Raw genomic sequence first — 18271 nt, 5'->3', positions numbered from 1 at the left:
GCTTGCGATTCCACTAGAGGTGCCACAGTGCATCCCAGAGGGCAATAAGACAGATACAAGATTGGCATAGAAAATCCAATAGGTGTTAAAAATAAAATTCCCCATGCACGCAAAAAGCTCCAATACTGGAATGCTACTACAATGTGTGAACGACACTCACCCAGTGTATTCCCAGGGTAAAGCCATGTTAACTAATGATTTAGATCATTAGCTTATCAGCAAAGTTTTTATTGAGGTCATAAATAATTTGAGACGTAGATGAATATTTTTAAACTTCTGCATGCAAATACACAGTTGGACTTTCAACCAAAGGAAGTCTCTGGACCCAGTGAGCATCAGTTCTCTGGATCAAAATTGCTTGTTGATGCAAGAGGTCAAAGGAAAATGGCCAGACTGGTCGAGCTGGTAAAGGAAAACAACAGCAACTGAGAAGAACGACTTTGAAAACAGAAGCAGCATACCGGGTGCCACTCCTGTCAGCCAAGAACTGGAAACTGAAGCTGTAATTCACCAAAACTGGACAATTTGGGTGATTTTGGCTGTAAGGTCAGAATTTGGCATAAACATCATGAAAGCATGGATCCATCCTGCCTCGTATCAAAGGTTCAGGCTGGTGCTGATGGTGTAATGCTGCGGGCATTTTTTTTCTTGGCACATTTGGGTAGCAAGTGACCATCTTTCAAACATCACAGTCTATATTATGTTATGATCCGTCTAGGCGTGGCCAGACTATAACACAAGGGTGATCCATCCCGTCCAACCCCAAGCAGCACATCACGCAATTAATACTTTTTGACAGTGATTTATTTACAATGAGTGAATTTAGAAACAAAGGAAGGGAGCGAATTATAACTTCGGCCAAAACAACAAACAAAAGGGAGCCTATCTCAGGGATAAATCAAGCTTACCTATTGAAAAGAATTAAACCAAACGACAATGACTTACCTCCCTAACTAACAAAAACAGGAGAAAACTGTAATCAAACAAAAAGGCGGTCCACCCCTACATACTCCTGCATTAAACAAACATTACTAAACAGGGAGGGCGGTGAAAGAGGCGAAGCAGCGCTACGGGAGGAAACTAGAGTCACAACTCCAACAGAGTGACTCTAGGAGCCTGTGGCGGGGACTAAGGACAATAACGGACTATAAAGCACCAACAACCGGTATGACGAACGCGGCCGTGACTTTGGCAGACGAGCTGAACACTTTCTATGCTCGCTTCGAGGCTGCAGCTAAGGTCTCCAACAATGCTAGTGTTAGCGGCGCTAACGGCTGCAGACAGGAAGATACTGCCAGCACCGGAAACGTGCTCGTCATCTCCGAGCATGAAGTAAGGAGAGCCTTCAAGAGAGTGAACACCAGGAAAGCAGCAGGACCAGACGGCATCCCAGGTCGTATCCTAAGAGACTGCGCATACCAGCTAGCTCCTGTGTTCACTGAGATATTCAACATCTCTTTATCTCAGTCGGTGATCCCCACATGCTTCAAAGAGTCCATCATTGTTCCTGTCCCGAAGAAACCCCACCCTGCTTCTCTCAATGACTATCGCCCTGTAGCCCTCACCTCAGTAGTGATGAAGTGCTTTGAACGCCTGGTCAGAGACTTCATCATTTCTTCACTACCAGACACACTGGACCCACTACAGTTCGCTTACCGTCCAAATCGTTCCACAGACGATGCCATCTCTCATCTCCTCCACACATCACTCACTCACTTGGACACTAGAAGGGGGAATTATGTTAAAATGCTCTTCATAGACTACAGCTCTGCATTTAACACCATAATTCCCTCCACACTCACCACCAAGCTGGAGCATCTGGGACTCAGCTCATCTATGTGTCAGTGGATCTCCAACTTCCTAACTGGCAGACCACAGGCAGTAAGGATGGGAGGACATGTCTCAGCCTCCACCACTCTCAGCACTGGAGCCCCCCAGGGGTGTGTTCTGAGCCCCCTGCTGTACTCTTTGTACACATATGACTGTGTGGCCACTACCAGCTCCACCACCATCATCAAGTTTGCTGACGACACCGTCGTGGTGGGCCTGATCTCTGATAACAACGAGACGGCCTACGTGAAGGAGATTAGGAATCTGGAGAACTGGTGCCAGAGGAACAACCTCCTTCTAAACGTCAGTAAGACAAAGGAGCTGATAGTGGACTTCAGCACTAAGCAGGAGAGGAACTACCAGACCCCCGTCATCAACGAGTGCCCAGTGGAGAGAGTGGACAGCTTCAAATACCTCGGAGTTCACATCACGCAGGACCTGTCATGGTCCTGTCACATCAACACCGTGGTGAAAAAGGCCCGACAGCGTCTCTACCACCTCAGACGCTTGAGAGACTTCCAACTGCCCTCCAAGGTGCTCAGGAACTTTTACTCGTGCACCATAGAGAGCATCCTGGCGGGAAACATCTTAACCTGGTTCGGGAACAGCACCATGCAGGACAGACGAGCTCTACAGAGGGTTGTGCGGTCAGCTGAGCGCACCATCCGCTCCGAGCTCCCTGACCTGCACTCAATCTACAGCAGGCGGTGCTGGACCAAGGCCAGGAAGATCGTGAAGGACCTCAGCCATCCCAACAACAGACTGTTCTCTCTGTTGAGGTCAGGAAAGCGATTCCGCTCCCTGAAGACCAACACAGAGAGACTGAGGAGGAGCTTCTTCCCGCAGGCGATACGGTCTCTCAATCACACCACCACACAGTACTGACCCACACATACAGTTCTTACACACACACTGGACTTTCTGGACTTTGTTTTTGCACAACACTGGTCACTATATTCTTCATTTCCAGTTAATACTTGTACAGCTGCTGTTATTGTGTATATATTTATTTATATTTAGATTTCTTCATACATTCTTATATAGTTCTATATTGTGTATTGTGTATTTTGTTGTACAGTTATTTTATTTTCAACTTTAATTTATATATTTTATCTTATTCTTCCCAGTTAAATTTACCCTTCATTCTAATTTGTGTTGTACAGTTATTTCATTTTTAACCTTAATTTATATTTTATTCCTTCCTAGTTAAATTTACCCTTTTTAATTTTTCATATTTATTTCCTATCTTATTCATAGCCTTTCCTTTTTTGTTTTCTTTAGGTCACGAGCAGTTGTCCAAGCATTTCACTACATATCGTACTGTGTATGACTGTGTACGTGACAAATAAAATTTGAATTTGAATTTGAATTTGAATTTGAACAGTGAACATACAGTCTGCCGGTTGGGATGGGCCGAGGATGAATGACTGGCCGTCCATGGCGGTGTCTTCTTATATGCTGCGGTCATTATATGCGGTCATTAGCCAATCGGTGCGATCCGTCCCCCTGGATGCACCAGTCACGGAGAGGCACCTGCACACTCAGATTTACATATTAGATAAAATTACGACAACAGTTGTGGCAATGAGCATTGTTCCTGACCTCACCATAACACAAATGAAACATAAACTCTGGGGCAGACTCCAAGCCTTCTCATATTGGTTGCTGCTGCACTAGATGAGCTATAGTGGCAGTTAAAGCAGTTCTGAAGGCAAAAGGGGATCTGACCCACTAATGAAGTAGCTGGTGTTAATTTTTTTTTTTGTTAGCAATTTAGACTGGATGAATGGACCACTAGTATTCTGTTGCCCTGGTATTATATTTCTTTGGCAGTATATTTCCTTGTGCTGGTATTTCTGAACATCATGTACTGAAGCAGCCAGGGTGCCATAAAAATTATGGGGTTTTTTTGGGTTTTTTTAGACTTCAGTAACAGATGTGTTCAAGTAGAGTAGAAAGAGGACACATCAAGGCTACAGCAACAACAGGCCAGCAGTGATAACGGGAGGTAATATTTCATTTTTCCATGCCCAGCCACTCGCTCTATCACAAACTCTGTCATTGTGACATTCAGACAGTCATCACACTCCAGCAGAACAACTCAGCTGGAGACCAGGAGATGGTCAATCAGGTACAATATTTCTGTGCTCAATATTTCACAGTCAGCTCTTGCTGTCTGTGAGAGAAAAGCAGTCACATCCAGACAAAGTCATCACAGCTGAGTGGCTGAGAGGAGGAGATGCTGATGAATCGTGACGAGGCCTGTAGGCAGCTCGTTTGATGATCTACCCTCTGGTGAGACGATCAGATCACCTTTCATCTGACTCACTGTTATTAAGTGTCTTTTGGTATTGGAAGAAAAGTGTTCCTTTGTTGAAATTCTCTTCAGACTCTGGGTTTTTAGGCACCAGAAAAAGAGAAATCATGTTGACTTTACCATGACTAGGTGCAGTTCAGGCTGTCGTAGTGTCTGAGCAACAAATGAATGTGGTGTCAATTGTTTGGATGCTGAGTGCAGCCCCCTTCAATTTTCTGATTTCAATCATCTGTCAAAGAGCCCCCTAGTAAAGATTGTGGTTCAACCGCTGCATTTTTTCCCCATCCATGTCTGGAGTATTATCCACGGAGTAAGTAAAGGTGTAGGCAGAACAGTCTCAAGCCTTTCACTAATAGATACTTCACAGATTCAGTTTTGGAAACACTCAATTTTCCTACTTTACAGAGGGTCACTAGTTTAAAGCTTTTTGGAGTAAATTACTGTTATGATCCCTAAATTTAAGGTTCAAAGCAACCCAACATTTGAGATACCACAACACTGCTGCCATTCAACAGAAATTGCAGTTGGAAACAAAAGGAAACGGGAGTTCCAGCTAAAACAAACAAAAGACAGAGAAAACCCTGAACCAACCACACAATGGATCATCAGATTCCGGCTTCTCTCCTAAACTAGTTTTGGAAAACTAATAGAAACCCAAACTAAAAACAGTAGATCCAGTAACTCCCACTCAACCTATACTTTAACCAGATTTATGATGAAATGAACTGCCAGGATGCTTGGATGGGAAACACAAACCCAAAACATCTCCTTCATATTTTGTTACTGGTCTGACAAAAATCGAATCACTTCCTTATTTACATGTGTACATGTAAAAGGATCCTACTGTTTACTAGATTGTCTGGAGGTTGGCACTGTACTTGCTACGTCTTCCGTTTGACTTTGATTCCCTGTCTGCTACATGAGGCCATATTAAGGCTGGGTTATATAGCCTAAAATCCATATCGCAGTATAACTTAAAGCATGCGCCGTAACGATATATATATCGCAATATATTCTTTTCTTCCTTATTTTTGCACTATAAGGCGCACTTAGAATCCTTTAATTTTCTCAAAAATTGACAGTGCGCCTTATAATCTGGTGCGCCTTAATGTATGAATTCTGGTTGTGCTTATTCACCTCGAACCGATTTTATGTGGTACACGGCGCTCAAAAATCTGTCAAAAATGTTTTAGTACGACTTTGGTAAGCTACAAAGCTGCACCGCTTAATGGATTGTCGGAGCATTACCGCTACCGTAGTCAGGAGCCTCGCAGAGTAATCTGGGTCCGCTTCAGGTCCCATGTCAAACGAACACTGAGCGTTAAAAACTGTCTAAATTTGTTCATCTTTAATAAAATGGTCAGTGTCGCTGCTTTACCAGGTGTAACAATTAAGTTTAATATCCAGGCAAACATGAAAACCGAGCAGAATTAGAAGTTAGCTGGAAGTTAGCTTGCTAGTTTCCACCTAAACATGATATGCCATGTTCTGACAGAGAGGTTTCTAGAAAAAAATAAAACGTACAGCTCTGCTATCACTTCCAACATAAACGAAGACAGGAAACTAAACAGCAATGACTTTTGTAGGGTTACTGAAGTTGGACTAGCTGGTATATGATGATGTGCTACGTGATCGCTAGCGAGACAGCTATGTTAGCATAACATAAACAGTGAAGCTGGTGGATGAACGCTAACTTTTTTCCACTTGATAAAAGTTAACGTGAGGGTCAAATGTAATCGCATGGCAGGATGCTGTAAACGGACCAAACTTCAGTCAGGATAACAACTGAGATAATCCATCCACAATACGAGGTTAGTCATTAATATACTGCAACAACATGGGAATAGAGCAGCTGCGAGAGAATTCAACATTAATGAATCAATGTTACGGAAGTGGAGGAAGCGCAGTTTTTGGCTCATATTCCAAAACGTGCTTCGTCTCTTCGCTACTGTCACCCAATTTGCAGATGATATTGCTTGCAGCCGCTGCGATGCTTTCAACCAAAACAGGCGCCGCTTGATGACACCATCAACATGTGCTATTGCGGTATAGTCAAAATCTCTACCATTGGCCAAATTCATATCGTTTCTACTGTTTATACCGCTCACCCTAGGCCATATTACTGATTTCTTTAAAGTGTTTTACACAAATACAGACATTTTGTCCAAATGTCTTCATCGGCTGGGCTCTACTGACTATTTTTGTTGACTATCATCAGCTGTGCTTTGACTTAAATCTCTAAGGTAACAAATTTTTAATGCACCAGTCTAGAAAAACAAATGTACCCTGTTGTCCATACATACTAAATACACTGGGAGTTATTTAGTAGTACATAGAAACTCAAACAAGTATCTCTGATCAGATTTACCACAATGATAAACGCAAAACAACAAAAATAACATAGCAGGATACATGAAGTCTTTCCATTTGACTGCCTTTGTAAAATCATGGTTGAATGCAGTAAGATGTTGGATAACACCTCCCACCCACTCCATGACATGTTGGTCAGTCACAGGAGCACGTTCAGTGAGAGACTGAGATTACCGAAAAGCACCACTGAACGACACAGGAAATCATTCCTGCCTGTGGCCATCTCCCTGTACAACGCATCCACTTAACACACTGTTTGCTGCTACAGCTACACATGTTTCTTTTCCAACTATTTATTTATAAGTGACTTATGTATGTATGTATGTATATATATGTATATATTGTACTATTCTTAGTTAGCGTATTGTCTGTCTTGTCTTAATGTTGGTTTAAAATGGAGCACTGTAACAAAAAATAATTTCCCCCAGGGATCAATAAAGTATTCTGATTCTGATTCTGATGTAGAAATGATAAATAATTGCTCTTGAGTTTGTTATGTTTAAAAAGAAAAAACATACCTTGGAGTCTGTTAATGTGATTAGTATGGTCACTGACTTTGGGAGGCTTTTTTATGACTATTCAATTTCTTCCCTGCTGTTGATGCCATAATCTGAAAAGTTACTGAGTCACTGGAGGCTGATGATACTGTTAATGTGTACTGAGATGGATTGCAAGGATGACTAGCGTAGGGTTCAATTAATAGATTTTTCTATGACATTCAAGGCTTTTGATGTGGGTGCTGGCAATTTTAGTGAACTCTAAGTCGATCTTTAAACTGGAACACCTCAGTTCACACACACTAGACAGCTATCCACTCTGCTCCTGTGACCTTGGGCAACAAAGCAAGTCTGTTCGACGTCTGTAGTGATGCTGTGTTACAGCAACACGTGCACTGATCTTTCTTCACGGGTAGACGAAGATAGACTGGAACATTTTCTTTTATGGGTATATAAGATGTAGCAGCATGATATCTTGAGGCACAAAACTGATGGGTGGATTGCTGCTATCTAATACTGACTTGAGTAGCCTGGATTGAGTGTTAAATGAGATGGGACGAGCACTTAGGGACTGATTAGACATGCCAACATTGCTGTCTGTCTTTGTCTAATGACTCAGTGAAACTGAAGTGTTTGGTTTCAAATCAGGGTGAGTGTTGGGATCAGTAAATCTTTGTGTGAGGCTTTATCTTAGCAGAGAGACCGTCTTATTGTGTATTTCCAGTATACAGTGCTGTATAGTAAATGCTAATATTTTGGTAATATTATTGCTAATGCAGTTGCCTTTGCTACCTCTTCTAAATCATCAGTAATAACAGGGAAACACACTCATTGGGCACTTTGTTAGGCACACCTAGACTGCCTTAATTCTTTGTGGTAAAGATTCCGTGACGTGCTGGAAACATGCTTGAGATTATTTTTTCCATATTGACTAAATATCATCACACAATTGTTGCAGATTTGTCGGCTGCACATCCATGATCTGAATCTACCCATTCCCATCTCCCATCCTGATCTGACTGAAATCTGTGGAGGCCATTTATGTACAGTGAGGCGGTGTTCAAGAACACAAGGAACTAAGGGGAACTAACAGTGTGTCAAATATGTACCAGATATACCTAATAAAGTGTCTAGTGATTGTAGATCTTAATTAACTTTTTGTGACATGCATAAGTAAAAAAGTATGAAGGGTAAAGATGCATTTGAATTTCAAATTTAATATTAGTAGGTTCACATTGAATCACTCTCAATTTAGTTGAAGTAAGTGCAGCATCACTATTAAATGTCGTGTTGTTGGAGTCTGTCCCTTGTAGTCTAATACCACACAGGGACAAATGCAGTTACAAAACAATTAGGAGTATGGTGGGTATGTTGACATCTTGAACAAAGTCTGGTAGTGTGTTCCAGTAAAGGCATTAAACTAAACATTTACTGTATCTTTTCAGCATATAGACAACTTGAGGCAATGTAATAAAATAAGAAAAAAATCTTTGAGCTAACTGCTGAACTGCTATGTCCCTTTAACAAGCTATTAGTTATTTTAATAATTTGTAGTTAATATATTTATCTAATAAATTGTTAATGGATAATAATGAATCTATACATTAACAACTATAAATCTCATAAATCAAATTAAATCTTAATTCATTGTGTACAGTTTACTTACTTTATTCATGACCTTTAAGGTAAAAGCTTGAAATTCTGGGTATTTCATCTGTTTGTTTCCCTGCGTTTAAAAATTGATGCACCTTCCTGTTTGTTCTTTTAATATAAAGCTTCTGCTGGGAGGCACTTCTTTTAGAAAGTGGGAGGAAGAAATGCAGAGACTATTGTATTTTTGTATACTTTTTGGCATCATTTGGGAAAAAATCCCCCCAAAAAACATTTTGGCGTATATTGTACTTAGGATGTTCTCCCGCACTTCCTCTGGGCTCTGTTTTTAGAAAACCTAGTCCTTGATGGGAGATTTTAGGATATTGCTTTTCAGGACCAGATCTGACGAAGTCTTTAATCTGGAAAAGGAAAGTTCATGAAGCACTTGCATATGTGTGCATCTCTGGGCTTAGACGAGGGAGGGGAGAGAGAACTGCTGCAGGAGGATGTGTATAGATTCCTGCCTACTGTAGCTTTAAACACATATAGGATGCATGGTCATGTGATCATTATCCGCAGTGACTGCTAGCCAGTTGGGAGCACTGGGACATTTCTCAGTGGCCTGATGGTTGTTTAAGCCTGCTGTGTAACATCTAGTTTCACTAGTGATACTATAGCAAACTGGAATGAGTTAACAGACCACCCAGAATCCTTGCATTAGCTGTGACTCTTGTCACCAGACTGTACGATTTCCCTGCAGTCTCTGTGAGGTTTTTTTCTTTTTTTGCTTGATTCTTGACTATAGAGATTATCATCTGAAAAATTGCATCTCATTCTGAATTGCATACTAAAAATAACTATGATTTTTAATAGATGCAAGTTAATGGCTTTGTGTGTTTGGCCTTATGCATTTGTATGTTCTCTGAAGTTTTCATTAATGCACCCACTGCCATGCATTTGTAATTTGAGTAACACTTCTCTCAGAGGAACCTAGTGAAACAGTTTTAGCCTTTCACCAGTATTGATGTTGGCTATAATGTTCAAAAATGAAAATTTTAAACATTATATCAATAGCGCACACATTTGTTTGGTTGTGTTAGTGTCTAGTTGTTTTTTAACTGAGCAGCTATTTTTGCAGTCATGTTTCTAGACCCTTACCTTGTTACGCTCAGTCTAATATAAGTTGCTTTTGAATTAATGATGAATTTGATGAATTCTTTTAGTTCAGGTTTGTGTAGTGAAAATCACGCATAGTGAAAGCCTGAAACAACTTGTAGGTTGCTACGTTTGTTGGAAGTAATGTCACATGGTCTCTTTTTTTTTTCTTGTCTCACCTGCTCTCATCTGTGCTTTGGTAGAGAAATGTGATTGATTGATCCAAACTTGGTCACTACCTGATAAACAACCGTACAACAAACCGTACAACAAAATGTGAAAGTATTAATTTATACTAATTCTTTACTTGTAGCAGCTTTTTAAGAATATTATTATAAAAATTTCTGAAACAGGAGAGCACACAGCCTCAAATATTAAATTGTTGAGGCGCTCATAAGATATTTATATGTATGAATATATATGAGGTAGCAGAAGTAGTATAATTCTACCATCTAATCTTTCTGTAGCAGGTGTTCATTTATGATGAATAGTTTAGATAGAAGATAGAAAAAGAGGAAGAAACTAAGAAAGCACAAATTAAACAACTGCTATTGTTCTCTCCAACTTTGCTCTGTAACAGACCCCCTCGTTCATGCTCCTCCAGCCTTTCATGATTCAGAATTGTGCTTTAGATAGAGAGAAGCTCAAATTAGCAAGGTTACCCTTTAATGAGGATTTAGGAGCGATTACAAGCCAATAAGACACATTAAATATCTGCGTGAGGTCAGAGCTTTGTTGATTAACACGAATAAATCAACAATTACTCCAGCAGATACTGACATTTCTGGATTTCCTTAACCACTTTTTAATCCTGCCTAATCTACACCCACTGAAACTGTAAGGCACCTCTTGTGCTGCCAGTGTTCTGCAATTGGAAACTGAAAGCCATATCAGACTGGTTTGGATGCAGAAAATCAAATGACACTGCTGTTTTTGTTTTTCCAGTATTCTGTTGTTCACTACATATTTGTTTCTCACGCTCACTAGTGAGCTTGCTGTTCTCTGTGGGGAATAGCTATGTTATTGTTTTTCGACAATTAGAAGCCATAATGAAATGCAGTTAAAGAACACGACAGATTGACAGACGGAGAACGGAAGCAGCGGCAGTTCGAGTGCAGAAGATTGGCTCCATCAGCGCGGCTTCAGAAGTTAAATTGAATTTTATTAATAAGGTTAATACTGCCGTGTTGTTTCATTAAGAATTTGCTTTTGTTCTCAACTGAACAAAGCTGACAGGATTAGTAAATGCTTTCTGAAGATGTGTTTTGTATTGGGCTTTGTGCTGTTAAAAATACAGTTAAAGAGCTTTACCCAGACTGAGAAATTAGCTAAAAACCAGCTAAGAAAATTAACAAAAAGTGAAGACTGTGCAAAAGTCTTGAGCCAACCCTCATTTTGCTTCAAAGGAACCAGACGTGTTCATGAGCAATAGTTCTTCAAGCTTTTTGATGTTTTTTCAAACAGCTTTGGACATTGGCTGCTTTTTCGCCCTTTTTTAGTCTAAAAAGAGTATTTCCTTTTTCTTGGTTAAGCTAGGTCAAGTTAAGTGGCTTAGCTTGAATCATTTAAGGCAACTAACTTGAGGGATTGACCTGTTTAGTCTACACAGAACAGAGTATTTAGCGAAGAAGCTATTTTAAATGATATCTTTAGGCACTTTTGTTGCTAACAGCCTATCACAAAAATAAATAATTTGTTGGTGGCATAAGCAATATTTAAATAATAACAAAAAATAACAATTTGTTGCGGAGGGCAAAAGTGACAGACATAAAAAAAACCTCTACAGTAGGGCTGCGCGATTTTGCATAAAATGAGAATCACGATTTTTTGGCTTAGAATTGAGATCACGATTCTCTCACAGTTTTCTTTTCCAGTATAAATATTTATTGTACTTATTAACTGCACATCAACTTCGTAACAGTTGAGACTGAACATAAAAACAATAAATAAACATAAAAACAAATGTCTCACGTTTTGTTGTTGCCGCAAAATGTTGTACTGCTTGAAATTCGGTCTCCACTGTTGCTCGACACTGCGTGTATAGAGCAGGTAGTGCAACAATAGAAAAATAGTTGCGGGACGGCACTGTGTAGCGTTTGTCTAGGGTGTTGATCATTTTCCTAAATCCCTCGTTTTGCACAGTGTTGATGGGAGCCATATCTTTGGTCAGGTGATAAGTGATAGGCTCCGTAATTTCTTTGAGTTCGACGTGTATAGGGAAGCGCTGTATAAGGTTCCCGTTATTGGTGTTTGGGTGGTTGACCGGGACGGATTTTCTCCTGTCACTTTCTCGTCATCCCTGACGTGCTCTCCGTTGCTTTTTCCCTGCTAATTTTAGCATCACACGGCACAGCTTCTGTATCACGTAGGGGACTTCTTATGAAAATGACCACAACTTTGCGGTGACTCGATTGGGGTGAATATAAAGTGATGGCAACTCTTCTTTTCTCACTCAGAAACATTTGGAATCTAAAGACCAGATGCTTATTGACCTCAAGTGACATACAGCTGCATAGTAGAGGGGATCAGATTTTCTCCATGGTGTTTGAGGCCTTAGGAGATTTTTAGATATGGAAAACTGCACCTGCACACAAGACAATTCTTACTGTTTCTCTTGCAGTCATTTAGGCCAAACAGCTTTCTTAGGTGCCTTCTGTTGATTGACAAAAATAGACAGGAAGCACAGCTGGCTGGTAAAAGACCCAAGGGCTGACCTTGGCAACAACACAGGGATTGAATTTCCTAAGAGATCTGGGAATTGTGGGGATCCCTCGGAAGGAGCTGGCGAACCACAATCTTTGTGTGCAGTGTTTTTTTCTGTGGTTTTTTTTTTTGACAAGTAGAACTCTAATTTAGTTTCTGCAATGTAACAAAGCAATCTCTTATCTGCTTTTAAATTATTTATTATCTTTTGTAAATGCAAAAAAAATAGTAATAGTTAACATGGTTCTCATCAATAGCCGATCTTGCTGAGGACTCCTGATAAAATAGATGAAGTAGATGCATTTCTGTCATTATCAGATGATGGCAGCTGACACTTGATGTTTCTGTCTTTGCAGAGTGACCCTGCAGTGAATCCTGAGAACGTTAGTCTCCCGACAGGAGACAAGATGGCGTCTAACAACACCCTGCGCAGCTACTCCATCATCCCATGTTTCATCTTTGTAGAGGTGAGGGAGTGTGCGTGCATGCATTGTCTTTGCGTGATAATCTGGGCTTCTGCATAAAGTGGTAAATTCATGCATATGACCCTTGTTTGGCAAATGAACATGATGGAAATATGGTTTTGAGTGTTAATTTACCATAAGTGAACAACCAGAGTGTAAAGTGTTGAAATGAGTGTGGAGCTGAATGCATGCGTGTTTGTAATTGGGCAAGTGTGTGTGTGTGTGTGTGTGTGTGTAAGAGTTGTGCAGCTCCTGAATTTTTAATTACTGTGTTAGCTGAAGGTCCTTAATCAGAGAGATGTCTCAGGACACTTTGTGTTATTCTCCTCCATCTCTCTTTGTGTTTTACTCGTTCTCCCTCTCACACAGAGACACACATCTCAGACGAAATATCCTACATCACAGTCTCAGATCAGTTTATACACTCATGTTCTTTCTGCCTTTATCTCATGCTTTCTTCTTGCCCGACCTTTTTGTCTCGCTCATTTTTCCTGACACTCATCCATAATGGGACTGTTACCTTCTGTTAATTAGTGTTACTGCCTGCTAGTGTGATCCTGGGCGTGTCCTCCAAGATAAGTGAAATGTGACTCTCGCATGCATGTGTAGTGAGTTTAAGACTACACTGATAGGATGTGCAATAGGAAATGTCACTGAACACTTTATTTCCACCCACAGCCAGAGTGAAAACCATTCTGAGAATCAGAACTGCTGCACATGCTCTCAGCATCTGCAATGGTGATGAAACAGACATCACGTGGTTTCTCTTTGAACATGTGCCTCCTCAAGAAAAGTGCAGTAAGTGACAAAAAAACAAACAAAACAAAAACCAATTAATCCAACATACTTTATTTTACATCTGAATGAGAGAAATGGAGCCATTCCTCAGGTCCAGGGTGTACCCTGCCTCTCAGCTCTCATCCAAAATACGTCTATGCTTCAGTCCAAACAGTACATTGTTTGCAATATAGCACTTCACTAGCACTTCTTCTGTTAATTTCCTTTATAATATTATGTGGTTTCATAACCGTCACTTATGAGATTGTGTTGTCTAATTTCGCTCCAGTATTATTTGAAAAGCCTAGAGCTAAAAATACTAGATGGAAAACAAATAAAAGAAAACAACAACAGGAGACAGTGGCCATGGATGTGCCGTGATTGTATGTTTTTACCTCATAGATCACATGTAGTCAGTTACTATGTCACTTTCACTCCCACTGAGCCAAACTGTTTATTTTATGCGAGAAAATTGCTATAAACAGTAACTATAAACAACAAAACAACATCAAAAATACTGCAGCTGTAAAACATCATCTTGGTACACATTATTTTTAGATGTGAGATGTGGCTCATCATTAAAAAAAGCTCTTTTAGACAGTTCCTTCTGTTTGACGATGTGTCACCATTGTACAGTTATTTGCTCATTTAGAGTTTTGAAGTGTCAGTGCTTGAACGCTGTGTGGAATGATGAGATGGCCTCTTTAAAAAAAAAAAACAACCAAAAAAAACATTAGGAGATATAACGAGGGGCGGGTTTAATGTAACCACTGATTAAGCTGGTGACACATTAAACATCTAGGTGGTAAGTCCTGATAAGTCAGTGTTTTAAATGTAAGTACAGCAATATGTTGGAAATATTATCCATCAGACTGGATTTTATATTCAATAAGTCTAACAGTGGGTTTGATACATTACCTGAGCATTTTGGGTAATATACAATAGGCCTAGCGACCATCTGGCAACCACCAGGGAATACATGTTTTCCCCTATCTGGTTTCGGGTGGATGCTAGAAGCTGCTGGCAGCTGCTGTGAAATAGATTGCTAAAGCCCCAGACATGTAGGACTAAAGTCAGCTGGTGTCTCCTTGGTAACTACCGGTGACTAGGCAAAAATATGCTGAGTGATTACTGGAGGTTGGTGACAGTCCCCAGTTTGTTCGCTAGCATGTTGCTATGACCAAGTAGCAGATTGTTGCATATAGTTTGCACCGAAGATTCAGACTTTTTTGTTTGTTTTCCAAAGTTTCACCTATCGAAATATGTCGGCTGCAGCACCAAAGAACCCCCCCCCTTTTTTTTTAAAGGCAAACGTTTCTGGTTTGCGTCACACTTTTTTCCAAGTATCACTACAGCTACAGCAAGTGTTTGCTGACAAGCTGATAACTTCCATGCAAACTATAGTACTCTGTGACCAACCAACGGACTCACAAGGAGGTTTTTGGTGCAGCGCCCTCTTTGCAACTGATTTCACCTGCCAACAGCAACTTCCAGCAACCATTAGCTGATCAGAGGGGAGTGTAGATTTTCCTTAGTGACCGTAGGATGCTTCAGGGTTACCCACCGGCCTCTAGGCCAGTTCTTATTGATGGACATGTGTCATCCACCAATGCCAGTGGCAAATGGACGTTAACTTTTTACTGGCTAAATTTTCAATGCTAGTGTGATGATGAACAAAGTGACTTTTAAAAAACTTCATCTGTAAGTAATGACGACGTCTTCGTGTACGTGTTCTTTGCACAATATTGGCCAATTTTTGTTGTAATTTATTTTTCCGGAATATCAAAATGAATTTTCCCTGAATCGAAGTATTAATAAATGCTATCATGTGACCTATTTTGAACTTTTTTCATTTGCTCAGTGGTCAGATTTTGCTTCCAAATGCATTTGCTCCCCATTTCTCATACAATACTACACCGCCAACTTTAGCTTGGTCCCAACAGTTCTTATTACATATTGGGGGGCTCTATCAGCGTTCGGCTATCTGACATATTTATTCCGAAGAGAATCTCAACTTGGCCTCTCACGCTTCGATATTGACCTTTTTTTATTATATGTCTCTCTCAAAGCAGTCGGCTTTATAGAACTGCAAGGCTAAAGCGATGAGGTGCAGCTATATATTGAGTCTTTAAATGGTATTTCAAATGTAGTTGTAGTCATCAGTTAGAGCTTCTATAAGGGCATATTTTGCATTTTTCAAACTAGGCTTTACTACATTCTTATTCATCATCTTGTCTCTATGTGTCAGTGCCCAATAAATGGGAAGATTTTGCTTTCAGATTCATCATTTGGTTTATTGGCTTTTGCATCACAATCTAAGCTTAAAAAGTCATTGGCAGAGTGCTCCTAAGAGAGACACTGTAATACCCTGATGAGTAGCAAGCTTCTTCTCTAATTTTCATTACCCTGTTTTCACTTACTCCCCCTTTTTTCTTCAGCGACACTTGTCAAAGGCATGCTATCTATCTCCCTGTTTCATTTTGCTCATCCTCGATTTCTCTTTCTCCCCCTCTTTGATGTCTTCGTCACATCCTCGCAGCCTCATTTCTCTCCTGCCCCTCCTTCCTCGGCTGTACTTGCTTCCTCCCTCAATCTCTTCTCTCTTCTCTTCCTATTTCGCGTGGTGCCATAGGAGCTCTTTCTCCCCTTCACCCAGTTTCCCATCATTTAAATCACTACATCTTGGTTTGTCTCGCTCCTTTTTCCTGCTCCTTTTGTTTCTTCTCTCCCTCCTTTCCTTCTCTTACTCACCCTGCCTGTCACGAACACAGCAAGGCAGAGGAACACTGCCGTCACGTGATCAAGACGGAGGGGCCTGATTGGAGCAGCTGGGCCATGTAGTTCACTGCCAGAGGCAGTCTGACAGGGAGGATGTTTATTTGTGGTGATTTGTTTATTTATTTGTGTAACTTGTTGCCTTTATTTCATCTGTTACTTGACGTCAGGATGTTCATTTGTTGCTGCCATTTGTCTCTCTGAGTGTGCGGAGGAAAAATGGGAGATGAAAGGGGTTGCAAAAAAAAAAAAAGATGGGGCATGAGGGAGGAGGAAATGGATAAGATGAAACAAGCAAAAAAGGGGGAAGGAAGTAGAAGGAAAAAGTGAAAAGTTATGAGAAATTAATTAAAGGCTGAGCTGTGGAGACAAGCTGGGAAGAGCGAAGAGAGGACCGATATATCCTGTACCTGCATGGGATTATGTAATGTATAGAGCTGTGGGCTCTCATTAATCTAGCTACAGCTATCTAGCTTTTTCAGGTTTTGCATGGTTGAAGAAAAAGCTGGATGCACTTACTGTTAGCAGCCTGCTAAAGCAGCACAGGTTGCCAGACTATTTGGAAGTAAACCAATCTCTTGAGAAAATGTCTTTCTTTTATCTTCTTTGTTTTCCTTATCTCCTAGAAGCTTTAATTAAAGCTTCTAGTTAGGTATACACAATTTAGACAGCAAACTTCCCAACGTGCAGTCATTACTGCAGGGAGCGGCTTTGTTATTTAGCTCAGAAGAAGTCAGATATTGTGTGAACTGAATTCCAGTGTTTGACGTAATTTGTACTGGAAAATGAAGCTAATGTGAATATGTGTGTGCTGTTATGTCTCACGAGCAGTGAAGGCAAACAGCTGTCTGTCTGAAATGTTCATTAAAATAAGTGGCTCTAATGGTTTTAGGTTTAGAGTATGAATATTATTAGTTGTTTCTAAAAACTGTTAAACTAACAAAACAACTGAAAATGGCCCAGGTGTACTCAATGTGCCCGAGGTGATATTTTTTTTTGTACAAAAACAGCTGAAATGCACTTCATACTCTAAACCCAGTTCAGCTGTAAAGTTGCTGTAAAATGAAGAGTGAATTCTAATGAGTTTAAAAAGCATTATGTGGTTTGACCGTCTTTATTCTCTAACACAGCCTGGACTCTCTTAGGCTAGCTTTCTTCTTGAAGGACCTTCAAAGCTGTTCTTTGGATGTCTGCTGCCTCTTTGTTCCGTTCTCTGTCAAGCTCATTGCACAATGCTTCAATTTTTAGTTTTAACATTCTTAATAACATCTTGAAAAGTTCCTGAGCACCACTGGCTGAAATTAGACCTAATCATCGCACTATATGACCTGATGCCTTTGATTTTAAGTCTAATTCTTATATATTTCGTCATACCTCAGTCTTTTTCTCCTCTTTTGCTTTCTTAAGAATAGCTTCTTGACAGCAACCCTTCAACTGAGACCATTTATGGTGAGGCTTTAGTAAACAGTAGATGAATCAACTGAAGAACCACAAGCATTTCTGTCTGTGAAGGTTCTCAGTCATCCAGGTCATCATAGTTTAAGGAGCTTGCAAAGAAAAGCGTCTGGACTTCTTTAAGTTGCTTGAAGACGTTTCACCTCTCATCCGAGAAGCTTCTTCAGTTCTAAGGGTCAAATGGTGGGGAGTCCCAGATTTAAACCCAGTGGGAGTTTCCCCCCAAAGAGGGGCAAAGGACCCCCTGATGATCCTCTACCTAATTACATGAGCCAAGGTGTGAAAGTGGGTGTGGGTCCTAATCAGCTAGGGTTTCGGGTGAGCTCATGGTGAAA

At 40.4% G+C, this 18271-nt stretch overlaps 1 protein-coding gene across 3 annotated transcripts in view; it reads left to right on the top strand.

The window, feature by feature from the left end:
* Positions 1-18271, top strand: part of plppr1 (phospholipid phosphatase related 1) — a 70685-nt gene that overhangs the window by 12781 nt on the left and 39633 nt on the right. For all 3 annotated transcript variants that reach the window (XM_004538356.5, XM_004538357.5, XM_004538358.4), the window contains exon 2: positions 12822-12932. In XM_004538356.5, coding sequence (XP_004538413.1) covers positions 12873-12932 — 60 coding nt within the window. In that variant the 5' untranslated portion in view covers positions 12822-12872. The remainder of the gene's footprint in view (positions 1-12821; positions 12933-18271) is intronic.

The sequence above is a fragment of the Maylandia zebra genome, linkage group LG7, assembly GCF_041146795.1.
Source record: "Maylandia zebra isolate NMK-2024a linkage group LG7, Mzebra_GT3a, whole genome shotgun sequence".
NCBI classification, from domain to species: Eukaryota; Metazoa; Chordata; class Actinopteri; order Cichliformes; family Cichlidae; genus Maylandia; species Maylandia zebra.
This window is presented reverse-complemented; position numbering and strand designations above follow the sequence as displayed.